The following is a 20,609-nucleotide window of genomic DNA, read 5'->3' as shown; positions in this document are numbered from 1 at the left end:
TCCTTTAAGTCCATGTCCACCACAGGAGTACACTTTTAAGCACCCTTACCCTCCATAGAACCGAAGGGGAGGCACTTTGAGACTCACCAAGTGGCAGGCAGAGGCCAAACAGCAGGGTCCAGTTGGGTTCAGTTGCCACTTGTCATCTGAGCAGTTGCAAGAAAAGACCTCTTGCAGCCTGATGTGTCCCTGTAGCTTTAACAGTAGATCAGTATTATGATCCTTGAAGTCCACTTCTTGGTCCTAGGTACAAGAGGGAGAGTAGGTCTAATGTTCTATGATCTTCTCCGGTCTATGAGAGGATGTGGTTCAGTCCTCTTCTGATTTTCCACAGGTACAGTAGTGTTCTGACGTGGATACCAGGAGATGCCAAATTTATGGCTGATACCAGCTAGTGGACTAGAATGACACCTGAGGATGCCCCAAACAATACATTAAAGGTTACTTGGGCTAACCCTACTCATTCTGTGCATTTTAAAGATAGTCAAACTTTTCGGACACACTAAACTTGAGCTCTAAGGGCTGGGGCTATGGGGAAGCGTTCCATTACAATCCTAGTGCCTCCTATATCTAAAACTAAAATCCAGTTGTAGTCAGTCCCTCTACCCCCAACAGAATTGTAGTAAGACAACAGTGAGCTTTCAGCTACCTGACACACAAATTGATACAAAGGAAAGCTTTCAGCAACCAGACACACAAATTGTTTTGGCATTCTTTTTCTATCCTTTAAAGTGTGCCTCCAAATTTCCTAAGAAAACCCCAGCAGACCTGTCAAGCCCTTCTTGACAATCCAGTAGGATCTGACATTGTGATATCAACAAGAGGCCCACTGTGATGGAAGCCGGTCTGGCGGGGGTACCATAGAAGGGCACATGCCTGTGTGTTAGCTACATCTGCTTCTGACAGGGTAGGCGCCTTTGAAGTTAATCAAGTCCTTGGGTCCAGTCCATAGGCTATTCTGTCAAGGGCACAAGAAAACCTCCACACACCCACAGCCTTTTGTCCCTGTCTTGTGAGCAAATTCATACTGTAATGACTCAAAATGCTAATTACTGCCTGGCATAAGCTGGAGATCAAAATGCAGATTTAGTTTCCAGGGACTTCAGGTATTCAAAGGTAATTTCCTAAAAGTTACTTTTGAATATTATCTAGAAAAATCTGATTTTACCATTGAATTGCATTTTTAATATCTATTGATATAGGTGTTTCATTATTTTTCTAGCTAGTACCATACCAGAGATACAGTATTAGTACTCAATGTTGTAACCTAGTTCTTTCCTAAGGAATAGCTAACCCTTCTACAGTGAAAATAGCTTTGAGCTGTAAATCGCTGTAAGGACATATTTAACATGAAACGTCATATATTCTGCATTTAAATATCATGCACCATGCCTTAATGGGCAGTGAAGCTACTTTGGAGTGCCAATTAGGGGTATGCCAATTTCACATTTTTGAAAAGAGTAGTACAAACACTTTACCCCTAAATAAGAGAGGTAAATTGCACAGAGTTGCATAGCTCGCAAAAAGAGACTTCAGCAAAAAGGCCCAAAAACATTTGGTTGACTCAGCAAAAGCGCAAAATTCCAACAGCTAGCAGTCATAAACTGAGGCTGGACATAAGTGGTGAAATGATCAGTGAGATTTCAGATTGACACCACACAGACCCTACACTGGTGTATAGACAGTTACAGTTATAGAATAAGTATAGAATCATTAGCATGCCTATAACTAAATTGAATTAGAGATATGGTAATCTTTTTTTCAACTCTGCTTTCTGTTTTTGTGCCAACAGTCAACCTATTAAAACATTTTAGCTGGCATACCTCCAATGTTGTACCAAGGCATGATTGGTCAATCTGTATGCTTCTGGCAATTGATAATGATGATAAATTAATTGTGAGACAGATGATTATTTTAAATACCTGAGTAAAGCATGAACAAATAAATGGGAGGTACCAATATCAAACTCTTGCTTCATAGGATTTTTGAAAAACACCAGGTTGCGCAAAGTATGAGAAGTCTGACATTCTTTGGATGTAATGTTGAGTACCTTGGATATTTTTCCTAATAGTTGATTGGTACATCCTATTTGCCTAATGATTAATTTGGCACTGTTGTGTGAAAAGGATGAAGGTTGACTATTGAAACAAAGTTCACGCCTCAAATTACTAGTGCGTCCTCTCAACAGTAAAACCCCATCACATGATTCCTTTTTTTCTCTGCAAATTGAGCAAAAACATCCGAGAGGAGTTAAGGACCTTCACGGAAGATGTGAACTCTAACACTCAATAATGGCAGAAAAAATAGTCTGTCTCTTACCAGGATTTCTAATATATGAAGCGTGGGTTGTAATAGAGGTGACTGGGGAAAGCCTACCAAAACTATTTCTAATAGAGCAAAAATGAATCTCACTGGCTTCTGGCTCAGAGAGAGGACTAGCAAAACGACCTGCCAAAGTTAAGCTTTAAGTACGTGAAATACAGAATTTAGCAATAACATTCTACATGGAACACATTGCATTAATAATATACTACTTTATTTTTAGGTTTCTTTCTCGACAGATGGAACTTGGTGTCATTGCAGGGTGAGTATCTAATTTTAGCATTTAACTAATGATTATTAAATACGTTGAACCACATAAATGGTGCAAACTGAATGGTAATGGTCATAACTAAGGGATGAAGTATGCTTTACTTTTCTCCACAATCAATATTATTTACATCTATTGAGACCCATTATTGGACTAGGCTCTCTCTAATGGGTCATTCCCAAATGTTCTGTTTTCTCTTCTCATTTTTTCTGAACCAGTTCTTGTTGGCACTTTCCAACTGCTAACCAGTATTAAAGTGCTAATACCCTGTACAGAAACATGGTAAAATTGGCTTACACCCAATCTGCACATTTACTTTACTGATAGATCCCTAGTAAAGTGGTACTGCATGTACCCAGGGCCTGTAAATTAAATGCTACAAGTGGGCCTTCAACATTTATTGTACGGACCACTTAAGTAGGCCTTTAAAAGATTTCTCAGGTTAGCCTGTACAGCCTGTGTTCAGTTTTTAACTGACAATTCTACTTGACAAAATAAACCTTTTGCCAAGCCTGTCCTGCATGTCCTGGTGGTAAAAAAAACTCCTAACTTTGTTCTTCACTACTGTCTGGCCTACCTCTCCTATTGGATAACATTGGGTTTCCTTTTTGCATGTAATGTGTGCTAATCTTTGTTTTGAAACAGGTAGAAAAGTCCTGTTTGGTCTCAAAAGAATTATGATTTAAAATCCTCTTTAATAGTTAGATTCTCTCAATTCTAAAAATGGCTCTGCTAAAAAGTAGGCGTTTTCTTGTCCTAACTAGTTTATGTCTGCATGTGGGTCACATGACTGTGAATAGCTTGGCAGGTGGCCTTGGTGCATAATGGGGTTCAGTGGGTACCAGGATGGGCAATCCTGCCAGAATGGGTGGGGCAGAGCTGATATCTGCCCCACTTACATTTCAAAGTGATGTCTCCAGCACACTCACTAATGGACTTGACACCATTCTTTTGTCACTCCAGACTTCTTGGAGCCTGGCAGGGGATGGCAAGGAACTTTCTAGAACCAGTGTGGTCAAAGTCAAAGTCCGGCACAGGTATACATATTGGACTCTCAGAACACTTCTTCAGTTCCCTTCTGGATCTGTGGAGGACACTCAAAAGGACTGCTTTGCATTTCAGAGAACTGCCCTGCTGCTACCAGAAGCTACCCTGCTGCTTGAAGCCTGCCATGTACCCTCAGATGACTGCCCTTCTGCTTAAGGCCGGCCCTGTTGCTTACCACAGAACTACCAGAGTGACTCAAATGGCTAGTTACCAGACCTCCAGTTCTGAAGTACAGGGACATATCATGCTCCAGAACCCTTGAACCCAGTCCTGGACTCTGCCTGGAGTGAATCCTGACCCCCCAAAGTGGGGCACGACCAGTTCTGGACCCTTGGAAGTGGAGCTGAATGTGCATTTCCATCCTAACCTTAAAACCTGGGACTTAAACAGGTTTTCACTAAAAAGTGGTCTGAGAACTGACAGGAGACATACCAGGAGACATACCTACCTGCCAGTCGATCCACCCAAGGTGCATGGTCCATTGGCTTTGCAGTAGCTCCAGCTACATTCTCCTCCACAACAACAAATCTTTCTCAACAGGTCTTCCCAGAATAGGGATCAAGCCTTGTGCCCTCAATGGATACAGTCTGCAGCTTTTTTCCACTGGATTTTTATTACTTCTAATAAAGCGACAAAGTCCCAACACCGAAATCTTTGCCGGAACTTCATTCAGCAGCTTCCCTATGATTATACCTCTTCCTCAGACAGCAACTGCTGCCAGGCCCCACTGAACTTTACCTTCTCAGGAATGTTTCCTTGAAAATGTGGCTAAAGACCTGATTACGAGTACTACGGTCCACAGGACCGTGGTACTCAAGGTTGCAATGCTACCACCGCCACACTGCGGTACCAAATGCTGCAATTGGAATGTGGCATTTGGGCCACCACAGGACTGCCGCTTCCACGGGGATCTTGTATTCCGGGCTGTAGCGGTCAGGCATATTAACATGCTGCCGGTGCTGGTGCGTCACTGCGAGCATATTTTGAGTTGCCACATGCGCCATTATCTGGGCAGTGAGCCCGCCACTAAAAGGGTGGCGGTGAGGCAGCTAAGTGGCCCCGTAATGGGGCCCCCTGCTGCTCCTGGACCTGGAGGTGCATGTGGGGGGGGCACATGTTCTGCCCCCCTAGATTTGCACACTAGTTTCCTGCACAGTGTGGCATGTATGCCACATCGTGCAGGATGGTGCAGTCGGTGCTGTGACAGCAGTGGTCTGCATGTTCAGCTCTTCTATGAGCCTAACAGACCGCTGCTGTCAGACCGCCGCAGGACCACCCACCATGACAGGATTGAATTCCTAATCTGGTGGGTGACAGCACCACAGCTTGGTGGTCCTACAGAGGATGGTGCATTAACGTTGGAATTTCCCTGGTCTCCCACTACCAGATTACTGCGGTGTGTGCTTAGTTCTTTTTGCTGCTGTTTTTCACTTTAAACTTTAACAATTTGCTACTCTGTTTCTACTATTTGGGTTTAATGTGTGTTGGTGTCATTTTATTTATTACATTTTAGTTTATTTTCCTAAAGGTATGTGGGATTTTTCTTCTGTGAGGTTTGTACTTCATTACTGTTTGTGTACTGCGTAAATATTTAACATAGAGGCTCTAAGTAAAGCCTGACAATTTTTGTGCTGAGCTACCAGAGGATTAATCACAGCTTAATGTAGTGACTTTTTCAGTTCACCCTGACAAGGATTATGGTTGATGTTTGATAAGGGTATGCATCCCCCTCAACCAATTATATAATTTGTTACATTTAACGAGATCCGGACCCCATTTAGGAGTAGAATAAGAGAGCTAAGTTGCACCCTTAACACAGGCTCAGGATAGACCGAGAGTGGATTTGAATTCAGTAAAATCTGTTAACATTCTTTCCTTTGCCTACTAGGATCCTAATTACGAGTCTGGTGGTCCTAGGACAGCCAGACTTGTGGCGGGGTGGCGGTGGCGGTCTCACGACCGCCACATTACAACCTAGTAGTCTTGCCACCCACCGTCAAAACAGCCAGGGAACCACCTTTCTCTGGCAGTAACATGGCAATCCAGAGGCTGCAATATGCTTGGCAAGACCGCTAAGCATGTTAAAAGTTTCTCTATGCCAGAGTTTTCATGTCGGTTCCACCATGATAAAAACACCGGTTTTTCCACTTCCTGTGGAAGCACAGCATGTGCCCTCCTGTGATCATGCACAGACATTCAAGCATGGCATGGATTTTTCAGTCCATGCCGTGCTGGAACTTTCTTGGACATAGGCACCACCATGGGAACGCCAAAAGAAGCGCCAGCCAGTGACTAAAAAAGTAATTATATGGCAGGCGGTTCTCACAAGGGTTTGGCAATGTGGAAGTCGTCCCTCTGTCGCACTGCCAAACTTGCAATCGGGGCCTTAGTAGTTAACAGTAATATGTTTACTTAATTGACTATTTTTGGTGAATATATGTTTGTAAGATGATTTATAGAGAGACTTGTTTACATAAACTTATTGAAGCAGAAGATTGACTCGTAGATCTGATTAAACACCTTGAATTTAAATTATAATATTAGCGTATCATCCACCGGCATTCACATCCTTTCCAACAGTCACCGAAGAGCCACTTATAATGTTGAAATGTCAGTGTTTTGATGGTACCAATGACAAAATAGGTAGGGAAGTCAAGTGAAGAAAAAGTAAAATAATTAACATAAGAATGTTGAATGTATCTTATCACTTAATGATGTAACACATCTTACACTTTAGCAAAGAAATACTGAAACACACTCCTGTATAATTACAAGATGGTGTCCTACATCCAGCATGGTATTTGATCACATGAACCAGTGTCTTCCATAATACTTTCATGTAGAGTACCCTCAGAAACGCTTTCTCTAGTAGCATCAATGAAGAGTTGAGGATACTCCTCATGCATATCAGGTTGGACACTTTCTCTTTGAAAATGGTTTCCACAAAAGGGTTTATGAACCCCACTATTTTATCATAGATAATACCATTATGATTATCATTCTCAATTAAGATATGTATCCACCCTGCACCTCTTCCGACACTTCCATCAGATGTTACATACATTATTGCATAATTACTATATATATTTTGTAAGGCTATATGTATGTGTGTTTATCAGTCTTTCTTGGTGAACTCATATTGTCTTTGGCTATCTTTAATATTTAGGTGTGCTGTATTCCTCTATATTTTCTTCTACTAATAGGCATTATTTTGTTTGCTTTGGTACAAAATATGCTGCATTTATTTGCAATGAAATGTGAACCACCACAAAAGATTTGCCCAGCGCTAAGCGGATCCACCTATCCTGTGAAAAAGATCGAAAAAGGAATGTCCTTGTTGTGTAGTAGCAATAGAAGCAGAGATTAAATGCCAGTTGAAAGAAACAATTCCATGAAATATTTAAGACATTACCAAAAGGTGCGTCTGCTGAGGATGAAGGTGATTTGAGTGATTTTAATGAGGCCATCCACAGGTTAGAAAACTGTTTACTTTTAAGTTTTGAAGTTTATTGAAAAGAAAAAAGTAGCATACATAAACAGAAATGTCATATATGTAAGAATTACAATGCAAATCTTTCTATATTGAGTGAAAAAAAGGAGGGAGGAGAAAAAGGGGAAAAAAGAAAAGAGGGGGAGGGGGAGGATCAGTAGAATATCAATAAAATACAATAAGAACATTACCTGAACCATTAGCGAAATCTATCAATAATAACAATTGTAAGTACAAAATGAAAACATAAGATATCAAAAAAGTAAAAACCATAAAGAAATAAAGGAGTAATATCAAAAGGTAAACATTTGGAATATGAATTAAAAGGATAACAGAGAAATTAAGGGGGTTTCCTTACTTCGTCTGTAGTATTAACTAAAGGAGAAAGAGATGAGGCTGAATTGGTTAGATATGAGGATAAAGGTAGCCATAAAAGATCTCTTTTAATGCATAAAGAAATAGGGGAGATATTGCATGTGTCTAGTCTATGATTAAAACAAACAGCATTCCACCAAGCCTTAAACGTAACTTTCTCAGCTTGTTTCCAACTAGAAGTAATTAGGTGAAGGGCTATCGCTAGTAGTAAGTCAACTAATGAGGGACTAGAGGAAGGGTATGGCCAGGAGGGTGATAAGGAGCCTAGAAAGATAGTGGAGATAGAAAAAGGGACATGAGTATTGAAAATTTTATTGATTTGGGTCCAAAAGTGAGAAAGAAGGGGGCAATCAAAGAGCATGTGTTTCAAATCAGGTGAGGGACTTTTACATGACCAACAGGCTGAAGAGAAGTCTGCAGAAAAGGAGGCTAATTTCAATGAAGTGAAAAGGAGGCGTTTGTAAATGAAAAATAGAGTTCGAAAAGTATTAGCTGCTCTCGACGTTTCATGAATCTTCAACCATAATTTGTCCCAAAATGAGACAGGCCAACATTCCACAAGATCCTTTTCCCAGGCCAATTCAGATTTCTCTTTGGGCCTAACAGAGGTGAAGAGTAAAAGTTTATAAAGAGAAGAGGCCGAAGTAGTATTAGATAATAACGGATAGAGATTAGAACATTTGACAGGAATATCTGCAGTAGGTGACAAGGAAGATAAATACTGCAAAAGAGAAGGAAGGAGTGAATTATATTGGGATTTACAAGAGGAGGGTAGAGAAAAATGCGATTGGAGAGCTGAAAAGGAAAGAGGAAGATTATTAGATATTAATTGAGAAATCCAGAGTAAACCTTTGGATCTCCATGATTTCCAAAAAATCGTACGACCATTAATACGGAGTAAGTGATTATGCCAAATAGGTTGTTGATCTAATGAAGAGAAAGCAGGATACGAGGACGGAATGAGGGGCATTAATAGATTACGTGTGTGGGAGATCACTTGAGGGCGAAAAGAAGAAATATTGTTAGTAAAGGCAAGAGATTCATTAAATTGAAAAGGAGCTATGAAGGATTTCTTAATATTCAACCAGACAGGAGGATGAATATCGTGAACAGGATCATGAGAGAGCCAACTGGAAGATTGCCGTAAGCAAAAAGCATAATTGTAAGATTTAAAATCAGGAAACATGAGACCACCAAAGAGTTTATCGACCTTGAGAGCATTAAGGGCAATTCGAGGAGATTTATTCTTCCAGAGGAATTTGTTTAAAATAGAATCAATTTAAAAAAAATAAAAACTAGGAATATGAACCAGAATCATAGATAGAAGATATAAAATGAGCGGAGATAGCATAATTTTAATAGAGTCTAGGCGACCCCACCAGGAGAGAAAAAGAGGATGCCAACGGTCAACAGATGCAGATAAAGTTTTGGAAAGGTTATCAAAATTTCCTTTTATTGTGTCTGAAATGGTAGGCGAGAACCATAAGCCTAAGTATTTAATTTTAGACTTTTTCCAAGAGAAGCCAGTGGAGGTAAAATCTTGTTTTAAATAACCCTGGGCGAAGCACTACGCTACGCTCGCGGAGTTTGCGAAGTTTGCGCAACTTCGTACTACGCGAGCTGCACGTAGCACAGTGCGAGCATGCGTAGTGCAGCGTAGCGTAGTGCAGCGGTAATTATTTGCTTGTTCGCGGTCCTGAACGTCATGTTCGCGACCGCGAGCAAGCAAAATGACATCCCGGCGAGATTCTCAACGCGGGGAGGTCAGGTTTCTCATTGTGAGTGGTTGCGCATGCTCGCGACCGCTCTCAATGAGAAACTACCTGTTCGCGTTGAGAAAGCTGCCGCTCGAGTAATAATCTACTCGAGCAGCAGAAAAGTACAGCTTTCACTGTGCAAGATGCCGTTTTCAATGCTTGCTCAGTGCCGGATGCTTGTCCGCACTGTGCAATCATTGAAAACGCATCTTGCACAGTGCGAACATGCTACTACGCAGCTTGCGTAGTGCTACGTGAAGTTCGCGTAGTGCGAAGTGCACTTCGCGTAGCTTCGCGTAGCGCTACTTCGCGAACTACGCCCAGGGTTAGTTTTAAACAAAGAACATTTAAAGGAAGAATTTCACATTTATCCGAATTAAGTCGGTATCCGGATAATTGAGAAAAAGAATCAACTTGAGAAATGAAAGCTGGAAGAGAAGTAGAGGGATTAGAACAGTAAAGAAGAATGTCATCAGCATATACGGACATTTTAACATGCATGCAATCGAGTTTAAAACCAGAAGTATTTTAATCTACTTGAATTTTCGTTAAAAAAGGCTCTAGAACAATTATAAATAATAAGGGAGATAGAGGACATCCTTGACGAACTCCTCTAAAAAGAGAGCAGTATTCAGAGGATTTTCCATTAACAAAGATAGAGGCTTTTGACTATTGAAAGATGATATTTTTTATGGCACAATATAGAAAAAACATTTTTCTTTCCTAAGGCAGGGGAAGAGAAAACATGACCCACCCATCCTCTTTTCAACTTAACTACCTCAGCATCTGATAAGTGAGTTTCTTGAATAAAGGCAATATCGGTATTTAATCTAGCTAGGTGAGTTAACACACGTTGTCTTTTTATAGGATTATTAACACCCTTAACATTCCAAGTTAGAACTCTATATGAGAACTATTGAAAAGAACATGCACAGGTAATATAAAAACGTCAAAAATGTATCTATCAAATATAAACATAAAAGAATTCAACAGTGTAGCAGTAAGGATCACATGCGCACGTATTATACAAACAATTGAATAACAGTTTTCAAAGAGATTAAGAGTAAGAAAGAGAAGAACAAAACAGCATTGCAGAATGTTATTACCAGGGAGAGAAAGAAAAAAGAAAAGGAGGAAGATAACCAGGTTCAGGATTAAGGAGGAGAATAGAATAAAGAAAAAAGAAAAAAGAGAATGTTGAAGAGTGCAAAAATGGAGGGATAGGAAAAGGGAAGAGAAAAGAGCAGGGAAAAGGACAATGAAAACAGAGGGAAGAAAAGATCGAAGAAATAATCCAATAGAAAATTATGACACTGAAGAAAAACATCATAGAGACGTACCACAGAAAAACAGTAAGACTGGGGGTGGTGGAGCCACATGAGAAAATGGACACACCGAACCGGGAAGACCACAGGGACGTGTGCAGGGAGAAAACGACCTTCAAGTGAACAAGAAGAGGGTACAAATCAAGGGGTCACAAACCACATCTAGAAGAAACCAAAAGAAATATCATTAATAAGTTAGAAACATAACACAAAGAAAAAAAATAAGCATAATATTATGAACGAGGAATTTCCATGGAATCAGTCGCACAAGAGTCAAGAAACTGCTGGTCTTCATAATTCGTCGTCTTGTTGTTATATGTCACTTTAAATAAGCAAGGATGAAATAAACCGTAGCGAGCATTCAGGGAACGAAGAGCAGGCCGCATATCCAGAAATCGCTTGCGACGGTCTGCAGTAGATTTGGCGTAATCCTGTGCAAAGAAAAGATTAGAACCATTTCAAGTGATTTTTCCTTTCTGCTTAGCAGACTGAAGAACTTTGAGAAGATCAGTATACTCCAAAAAGTATAGGATAACGCCTCTAGGCTTTACTGTAGAGGAAGAAGCAGTAGAAAGACGAGTAGATGGACCTAGCCAATGAGCTCGTTGGATGTTTAGAGCTGGAGAAGTCGGGAGACCAAGAAGTTGGGGTAAGAAGGATTGGAAAAAAGTGATAGAGTTCGGTCCCTCAAGTCCTTCTGCAAGTCCGTAAATGCGTAGGTTGTTACGCCTGTTTCGGTTTTCCAAATTTTCCACCTGATACTTGAGACCTTGAATTTCTTTCTGCATAGTCGGGACTTGATCAGACAGAGCATGAACTGAGGTAACAGTTTTTTCAAGACAGTCAACCTTTTGTTCCATATGAGACCAGTTATCTTCAAGCTTATGGAGCCGGGTGTTAGTGTCTGCCATATAAGGTTTGAGAGAACGGATTTCCTCCATGTAAGGTTTGAGCGAGCGAATTTCTTCTAATAAAAGCTCCATAGAGATAGAAGAAGTTGCGTGAGGAGGTGACGGGGGATTAGTTTTAACTCGTTTCCCTGAGGCGGAAGCAGACGCAGAAGGTAATTTAGAAGTGACCTTCGTGCTTGAACAGGAATTTTGAGGAGAGAAGGATTTTGTGGAAGGAGAATCACTGGCTGCGTCCTCAAACGTCTCTTGTAAGACACAGAAAGGGTTGACATCTTCCAGGGGTGTAGTGGTAGAGTTACCTTGCTGAGAGGAGTTACGGTTGTGACTAGACATTGTCATTGAGTGAAAGAAATCAAAAAATTAATATTCTGAAGAGGAGAGCCTTAAAAAACAGCCAGAGAGTCAATAAAAAGAGTAAAGCTGCAGAGTATGCGTAAAAAAACTGGAGAACCGACAATAATCTTGAATTTAGTAGGAGAGTCGCATTGTAGGGAGAGCATTTGTCATCCGAGATTAAAAAATGTAAAGAGAAGGTAGCTGCAATATTGTGAAGTAAAGCAGAAATCCAAAATGGTGGTGAGGCAGGGCAATGAAGTGAAACATGGATGTAAAGACAGCTCAAAATGCCAAAATCACGAAGAGAAATGTCATTTAAGGCAAAAGTTCAAAAAATGAGAGTAAATTGAGTAAAATGCAAGCGTTGGACACCATTGTACACTTCAGCATGTGAGGAAGACTTTGCAGCACGTACGAGGCGGCAGGAATCACAAAATGGCGGCCACGATTAAACGCAAGCCGTCACTGCAGAGAAAATCATAAAGCAAAGGCTGCCGCTCATCCCATGCGCCGGAAAAGGTATCATTGAACGCAGCAAGCGTTCGGAAGAAAGATGGTGCGGAGCAGCGGACCACGTAGACACTGGGCGCACTCGAAGGGTTCCCGTCCCATCTACGCAGCTGCGGAGCTCCTCGGAGATGAGGCCATTACCAGCGGCGCCGAAGCCACGCCCCAGAAAACTGTTTTAAACCTGACCCCCACACCAGTGACATGGGAAACCTATAACATCTATACACTTGTCCAAAACCACAGTGAGACATTTAAGGACATCCTCATGGCTCTAAGACGGTTAGCCAATACCTGCAACTTTGGGGCATCTGCTGCTGAAATGTTGGAAGACCTGGTAGTAGTTAATACCAACTCTAATACAATAGAATAAACATTGCAGATTATGGGTATTGCCAAATTAGACGAAAATAATACCTACACCTGAAGCAATACAGAAATCAGTATCTTGAATGAAGGAGGTCAGAGAAATAAGGCTGAATCTAGACCAAGTGAAATACGTGAAGTTTTCATTTAAAAATCAAAATTAAATTAAAAGAAACAAGGATAACTTGTGCTATTGTTGTGGTAGTTATTTTCATGTGGCCTTATATGGAGGGTGCCTAGCTGTGAGAAAGGAATGAAACATTTGTGGCAAAAAGGGCATTATACAAACAAATGCAAAGAAAGCAAAATGTTCCCATGGGTAGGGTCACTCAAATGAGTCAGACTTCAGTAGCTGAGAATGAATGTTTCAAGATCAATGATATGGTGTTTATTGTGAGGACTGTCAACAATGGAAGGAATGCCTTATTTTTTCTGTCAGGAGATGTTGCCGTGATTGCTTAGATTTTCACGCCCTTATGTCTGATTTAACAGTAAATGGAGGAGGATAGGGGAGTGGCTGGAAAAAAGGGAATACCCACTACAAAAAGGGAGGTGTTTAGGGAGCAGCATGTGCCCACCAGCAAAAGACTAAGCCGATTCCTATTCATAAACTGCATTTATGAAACTACTACAGCCAAAAAGGCCCTAACACAGTTGTAAATGTACTCCAACTCTGGACTGGAGAATGTCTAGAACCACATATGGTCAACCACTGATAATGCAAAAAGCTCCCATAGAAAACAATGGGGGCAGTGACTTAAAATGACACCCTATAGGAAATAATGTTTAAATAAATAAATTTACGTTGACTTTAAAAAAAATATATCAATAGAATGTATTGTTTAAAAAGTATATAAAACAACAACAATATAATTTTAGTGTAAAATATTTTCTTAACCTCTTTTAACATTAAAAACATTAAAATGAATGCAACTTAAACAAAATAATCACATTAATTTAAATGCATTATGTAAATACATTTAATGCACAATAAATCAATATAAATGTAGGTATTTTTATATCTCTTTTTAACATTATTTTAATTTAATCCCTTGCGTGCGTCGGACGGTCGCCGGCCGTCCGACGTCACGGTGGGCGTGTGCGGAGGACGTCCGAACCACGCCCACGCCATAGATCACCCGCACTGCGGCGGAATTTCCGCCGCGGTTAAAGGGTTAATACCTTTATATTTTTAAAAAATGTACTTCAACATTAAGTTATTTGTGCAGTGGCATATTTTATTACGTGGTACATTGAAAATAAAAATACAAAAAGAATTTACTTTATTATTTAACATCAAAATATTTGTACTTTATTAGTTTTTTAAATTGAATAAACATTTTAAGTTTTCTCTATACCTTACCAGACGGAGCTCTCCACTCTGTTGATAGACCACTGCCTTAATGTGTAATTCAAGTCCTAATTACGAGTCTGGTGGTCTTAGGACTGCCAGACTCCTGGTGGGGAGGCAGTGGCAGTCGTAACATTACGACCACAGTAGTCATGCCACCCTGGAACCACTGACATCGCCAGGTAACCACTGTTCCCTGGCAGTGCCGCAGTGGTTCAGAGGGTGCAATATGCTTGGCGGGACCTCAATCATTGAATCCCTGGCGGAGAGGAAGCAAGAGGCCCCTAAAGGGCTCCTAGTGCCTCACACCCTGTGGAAGCACAAGGTGGGAACAACATGAGCACCCCTGTATGCATGCACAGAATTTCCAGCACGGCATGGACTTTACAGACCATGCCATGCTGGAACTTCCCTTGACGTTCCCATTGCAGTGATAGTTTTATAGGCACCACCATGGGAACACCAAAAGAACTGCCCGCCAGTGATGTAAAAAGTCATTATATGGCGGGCGGTTCTCACGCAGGTTTGGCTGTGCGTCTGCAGGGCAGTCCCACAGCTGCACCACTAAACTCATGAACATGCCCTAAGAGAGTGCACTGTGTAGTAAATTCATAATAGTAAATTGTGATTAGCTACTTGGTTGAATCTTTTGGAGCCAAGATAATCTCATTTGCAAAACTGAGCTGAGCTCGTCATGAACAATGGGATTTAAGGGAGTTCAGCACCAAGAGTGAATTGCTGTAGCATTCAAGGTGTTAAACTATAATGAATTGCAGGTATGTAAAACATCTAGGAGCTGTTTAACTGCTTTAGTTTCCCATGGACTTGAAAAGGAACCTGGCATAACAATTTCATCCAATAAAATGCACAGAGCATAGAGTATGTGTACCACTTCTGTTGGTCCCAAAATCTGATATGAAACATTTTCCCAAAAAGACCACCAGGTAAATGATAATGAATGATGTTAGAATAGTCACTCCTTGTCACACTATGTGTAGGTAAATTTGGTTGCAATTGTTGTTCAACTGAAGACAGTGGAAAATACTCCAGAAGAGTGTGCCTTTGCTCTATAGCCAAGAGAATAACCAGCATTGCAATCCACAAAAAATGATGAATTGGCTGTAAAAATTCAAAATATAAAGCCATAGTGAACAGATGTACCAACTACTACCCAAGACACATGTGATCATCAATTTAGATCGACATCCACTGACTTCAGACATCAACCTTTCCAGGAGAGATGCTTCTTCAGTATCAGGATAAACTTTTAATTTTACAACTTCTTACAAGGGAGTCAGCTCTTACACTGGTGGAGAGTCTCATGATTCTGAGGATGCAGTTAATGTTGGTGCAAGTTCACTTGTACCTACTCAGAATGTGTCTGAATTCATCAGATTTAAAGCTGGGGATTCATCAGTCCCTCGAATAGAGAAGACTATTTCATCTTGGCCGATGTCTTCTTGGGTAACTGTAGACTAGAGAGCATGTATTGTATAATCTGGAGGCACTTTAGTATCGGTAGGTGGCTGCTGAATAGATTCAGAAACATGACACTTCTTGAGGTGAGATCCATTGATAACGTTCCTACTTTTCTTAGCTCCAGATAATAATGGCCGGAATACGGTTAATTACCTTCTATCCCAAGATTTAAAACTGTTGGTCTATATGTTGGTATAAAAAAGTACATTCTCACAAATCCTCATGGAATAGGTCTCCCAGTTTTCAATGCCAGAATGAAAGATTTTAGTTATTGTATGTTTAATTAAAATCATTACAATTGCAGAAGCAAAAAATAAGAAGCTAATCAATAACATACACATAAATAAAAAAAATACAAGAAGTTTAAAAACAATAATCTACAATCAGCACCCAGAGCTTCATAATTTATCTAAGGCTGGTTTAAGACATGAAATACAGGTGTGCCTCCCCAGTCCACGGCCATTACACAAATATGTTAAGCACTTTCGTGTTTTACGCGGGTCACAGCGCCCCAAGTTAAAAAACTTATGTTGGGTATTAAGTCGAGATCCCCACTAGAGCCATGTCTGCCTAAAATTCTGCAACTAGCCCCTGACATTATAGTGAAACATCTTACTATGATCCTCAACCACATTATTTTTTCCTAATCTTATCACTTCTTTGCTCAAGAAATCTAACCTAAAGCCAGAAGATCTAAAAACTTTTGACTAATTTCCTTTTTGCCTACACCTGCAAAATATTGGAAAGACATCTGAACCAGCAACTGATGGAGTTCATTGCTACATATAATCTTCTTGATCATTCCCTGGCTGGCTTTGGGAGTGGATATAGCACAGACTTTGCACAGGTTGTGGCGGCTGACAGTATCGGAGGTCATGTTGATCGCAGAGGCTCCATAGTCTTGATCAAGTTTCACCTACTCACAGCTTTTGATTCTGTCTCCCCAATGCTTTTAACATGAATTCCTTTACGGTTGATAGATCGCAAGTGGTTAACTGTGGGCAGTTCAGGGCTAAAGGCTCCAGTCTTCCACATAGACTGCCGCGGGGCTCCTCACTTAGCCCTACTCTCTTCAACCTGTATGCTTCTTCCTTGGCATCATTGATTAGATCTTTGGTTTCCAAGTGCTGTCTGATGAAGACAATGCCCACATTTTTCTTTCGCTCATGGGTGATGTTCCTACTGTCGTTCAAGGAATGTATGTCTCGAAATAGAATTTGGATGTGAGACAACTCTCTCAAACTTAATGCAGAAAAAAGGAGGTGCTGGTGTTTGGAACACAGCAGTCTATCTGGGCTATGATCCGGTGGCCAGCTGTGGTGCAACAATAGCCCCAGCAGCCCCTGAGTGCGTGAGGGGGGGCTCGAGCTCCAAGGGGGGCAGTCCAGCACTGTGCATGGGTGGCAGGCCTCTGGCCTTAGAGCTCCTGACTGGGCACCGGACAGTGGGGGGCCCTGGCCATGTACTTTGCAGGGGGAGGGAAGGCTCACATTTTGTTGCTCCACTGTTGCCTGGAGTCCTGTGGTCACCTCCCTGCCCAAGTAGACACTGCTAAGAACCAGGGGGTCACCTCTGACAACACTTTGTTATTTGATAAGAGGGTGAATCGCACTGCTGGCACGTGCTTCCATATTCTCTGAAAACCTATTTCTGTTCATTCTGGAAGAACTGATCAAATCGGTGATCATAGCACTGGTCTCATTTCGCCTACATTACTATAATGCACTTTACATGAACATTATCCAGGCATCTATTAACAATCTTCAGCCTATTCAGAATGCTGTGCCATGACTTATTCTGGACATTTAAAAACATCTTTCTGTTCCTAAAGGCTTACGAACCTTCATATGCTCCCGATTAGGAAACGTGTGGTTTTCAAAGTCCTCTGTATTGCTCACAAGGTGTTACACAAAACTGGCCCTAAATTCTTCAAATCCATCTTTAAATGGTTTGGCCTGTTATGCTGATGCGGTCTGCATCTAGGAGACTGGTGGTTCTTCTGAGAATCCACAGGGCAAGGTGGTGTGGCCGCTAAACTATTGAACTCCTGACCCTCTCATCTCAGGTGCTGAAAACGTCTTCATCTTTCGTAAGCTTCTTTAAACTTGGCATTTTTCGACATAGTCCTAAGAGATCATGTTATCTCTATGTCTTCCTGGCACTGTTGTGATGTTCTCTGACCTGCTAGGGCCTAGAAACCCTTGGGTAATGGTGTGTTTTATAAATATATTTAATTTCATTCCATTTTAACTGCTCTGTAGGAACTTTCCATTCAGTCATTGGGTGCCCGCTTCATATGCCATAACAAGTGTGCTACCTGCTAGTCAAGAATAAAAATCAGATGGGAAATACAAGAGCAGTATGGGTTAAAAAACAGCCAATTGAAATTATCTTTTGAGACAGTGGAATGTTGCTATTATCTTGCCGCATCATGCTCGGCACAGTTCTTTATCTTGGCTTCTCAATTCGCTGGGGCTGCTCGGCCAGAGTCTCCCCTTTCCGTTCTTTGATTGCCTGCTCCAGGACCCCTTAAAACCGTGTTCTGAGCTTGCCTGTCATCAGACAGGTTTCTACTGACAGGTCACATGGGCGAATGTTTCACAGTCTATCCGCTTTTGCCAAAATGTGTGTGGCTCCAAAAGGTGAGGGTAGATGCAGACAATATGAGTTAATGATTCAGATTTGGACCTGCACAGCTGGCAGAGCCTATCTGGACCGCTCTTTATTCTGCCATACCAATGAGCCTTCAGAGATAAAAGACCGTGGGGCTTATTATCAACAAGTAGCGATATTTATCGCTAACTAAGCTTAGCGACATTTTTTATATTGCCGTGCTTGGCCTGATTTTATCGCAGAGATAACGTGCTATTAGCAATTTTTATGTCAAATGCGATAACATTTCAGGCATTAGCGGCAAAATGCGTGAATATCACCGGTAATCCAGCAATATTCACGCATTATCGCCAATGGGGGCTTAGCCAGAATATCCACCTCCCATTGGATATAATGGCTAAGAACTGGTCTGAGCAGGCGTTTGTTTTCAGCGATATTTGCGCTTAGCGTAAATTTTTTTTAGCGCTACGCCTGCTTTGCTAATAGGCGATAGCGATGTTAGCGACTGCTTTTAGTTGCTAACAGGTTGGTTACGCCCACTTTGCATGTCATTAGCGATAAATATCGCTGACAAGGAAAGCGGGCCCCAAACCGCTCGCTATCGCCTACAAACTGTCGCTAACTGCTGTTAGCGACAGCTTGCTAACAGGGCGATGAAATTATCGCCGCTTAGCGGCCGTTTTCATATCGCCCGCCTTAATAATATGCCCCCAAGTCTGTAGTGCATCAATTTCCTTTTTGACTCGAGAATCCATGGTTGTTTCAAATATCATGTGGGGTAGGTAGTAAGTGCAATTTGCAATTAGATTCATTGCTGAGTTCTTTCCTGCCCAGCAAGCCTGATAGCAGCTTAGCTTGTTTATTCAAACGTGAACTTGTTAGTGTACTCGGGGAGGCCTTTTTCATCCTCTTCAGTTTCTAAATCCCTATTGACTTCTCCAGATAAGATTTCCTTGGAAAGCATCCTTTCATTATGGAGTCCATTGAATACTTGTTAGCGTGTCTGGCTGCACTTCCCTAAGTTTAGAGCAGTGAGAAAGGTATCTGACCTGGAGCATCAGATGACATCCCGTTAGACTGAACGCTAAACGAAGTTGAGCTTGTGATGTATCATCTGAACTGTATATTGATATGAGCTGCACTGGGCGCTGTTAAGCCATTTAGCGAGGGTATGTCCAAAGACCACCATTTCCTAGAGCAACATCGGTGTTAATTTGCTTTCAATGACTTTGCATAATTTGCTTAAATCTGCCCTGTTAGCTCTTTGAACAATTTCATACAAGTGATGGTCAAAGACAGGGTGATATCTTTTTTTTTTGCCTGTTTCTGAGGTGTGGAGCAGCATCGTCAGAAAACCACATCCCGAGGTACTTATACGAAGAAACCTTTTGATTTTCAATTCGCCATTGTCCAGTCTTGGGCAATTTACAGACCAAAAGCACAGATTTTGGTTTTATTGTCGTTAATCTTAATGCAATTACAGAAACAGTATCCAGCTAAACCATCCGGTGATCTTTTTAATCCTACTGCAGTGTGATCAAGAAATATGGTATCCACTGCCTATTGAAAACAAGCATATGCAATGCAATAGGTCTCGCATTTACGCTAGATTGAGCTATTGGCAGTGTAAATGACAATGCCTTTTATTTATGTTTTGGTTTTTAAAACATAAATAAAATGCACTGTCATTTACAATGCCAATAGCTTAAACTCGCATAAATGTGAGACCTATTGCATTGCAAATGCTTGTTGCATTTGCCACCCCGACAGGCGTCATCACCATGCCACTGGAGTCAACCTAGCATGGTAGGGTGATCAACTGGCCGGGTGTAAATTCAGGACGGTGAGTATAAAAATTCAGGACAAATGGTCAAAATTGAGGACAAAAATTCAGGACAAATACTTTTTTACAAAAGGTATGTTTTACAGGCACATCAGAGGAAGTAGCACAATAGTATATAAGTAATTCATCCCTCCATGCACCATTTTATTCATCCATCCACCCTTTCACCCTATCCATCTGTACACTCATCCATCCACTGATCCACCATCCATTCACTCATCCATCTAGCCATTTACCCTTTCACCCATCCAGCCATCATTTCACTTACTCATCCATCCAGTCACTCCTCCTTCCACCCATTCACTCTTTCAGTTATCCATCCATCCTCCCTTTCTCTCTCCATCAACTATTTCACTTAGCCATCCTTCCTTCCATCTACCCACCCATCCATCTACTCATCCACTCATGAATTCATCCATTGACTATATCACTCATATACATCCATACATCCTTTCTCTAATCTATCCAGCCTTCACTCATCTGTCCATCCTTTTGTCCATCTACACTCCCTTTCACTCAGTCATCCATCTTTTCTCTCATCCATCCACCCTTTCACTCCTTCACTCATCTGTCCATCCTTTTGTCCTCCTAACCTCTCTTTCGCTCACTCATCCATCCT

At 41.2% G+C, this 20,609-nt stretch overlaps 1 protein-coding gene across 1 annotated transcript in view; it reads left to right on the top strand.

Annotated features, from left to right (window-relative positions):
• The first annotated feature begins 1,628 nt into the window (after positions 1-1,628).
• The window catches only part of LOC144769579 (immunoglobulin superfamily member 1-like), a 440,561-nt gene continuing 421,580 nt past the window's right edge, over positions 1,629-20,609 (top strand). Inside the window, exons 1-2 of the mRNA XM_078653739.1 lie at positions 1,629-1,635; positions 2,546-2,584. Coding sequence (XP_078509865.1) covers positions 1,629-1,635; positions 2,546-2,584 — 46 coding nt within the window. The remainder of the gene's footprint in view (positions 1,636-2,545; positions 2,585-20,609) is intronic.

Source organism: Lissotriton helveticus, chromosome 7 (genome assembly GCF_964261635.1).
Source record: "Lissotriton helveticus chromosome 7, aLisHel1.1, whole genome shotgun sequence".
NCBI classification, from domain to species: domain Eukaryota; kingdom Metazoa; phylum Chordata; class Amphibia; order Caudata; family Salamandridae; genus Lissotriton; species Lissotriton helveticus.
Note: the sequence above shows the minus strand (reverse complement) of the source record. Positions and strands in the feature narration are given on the sequence as shown.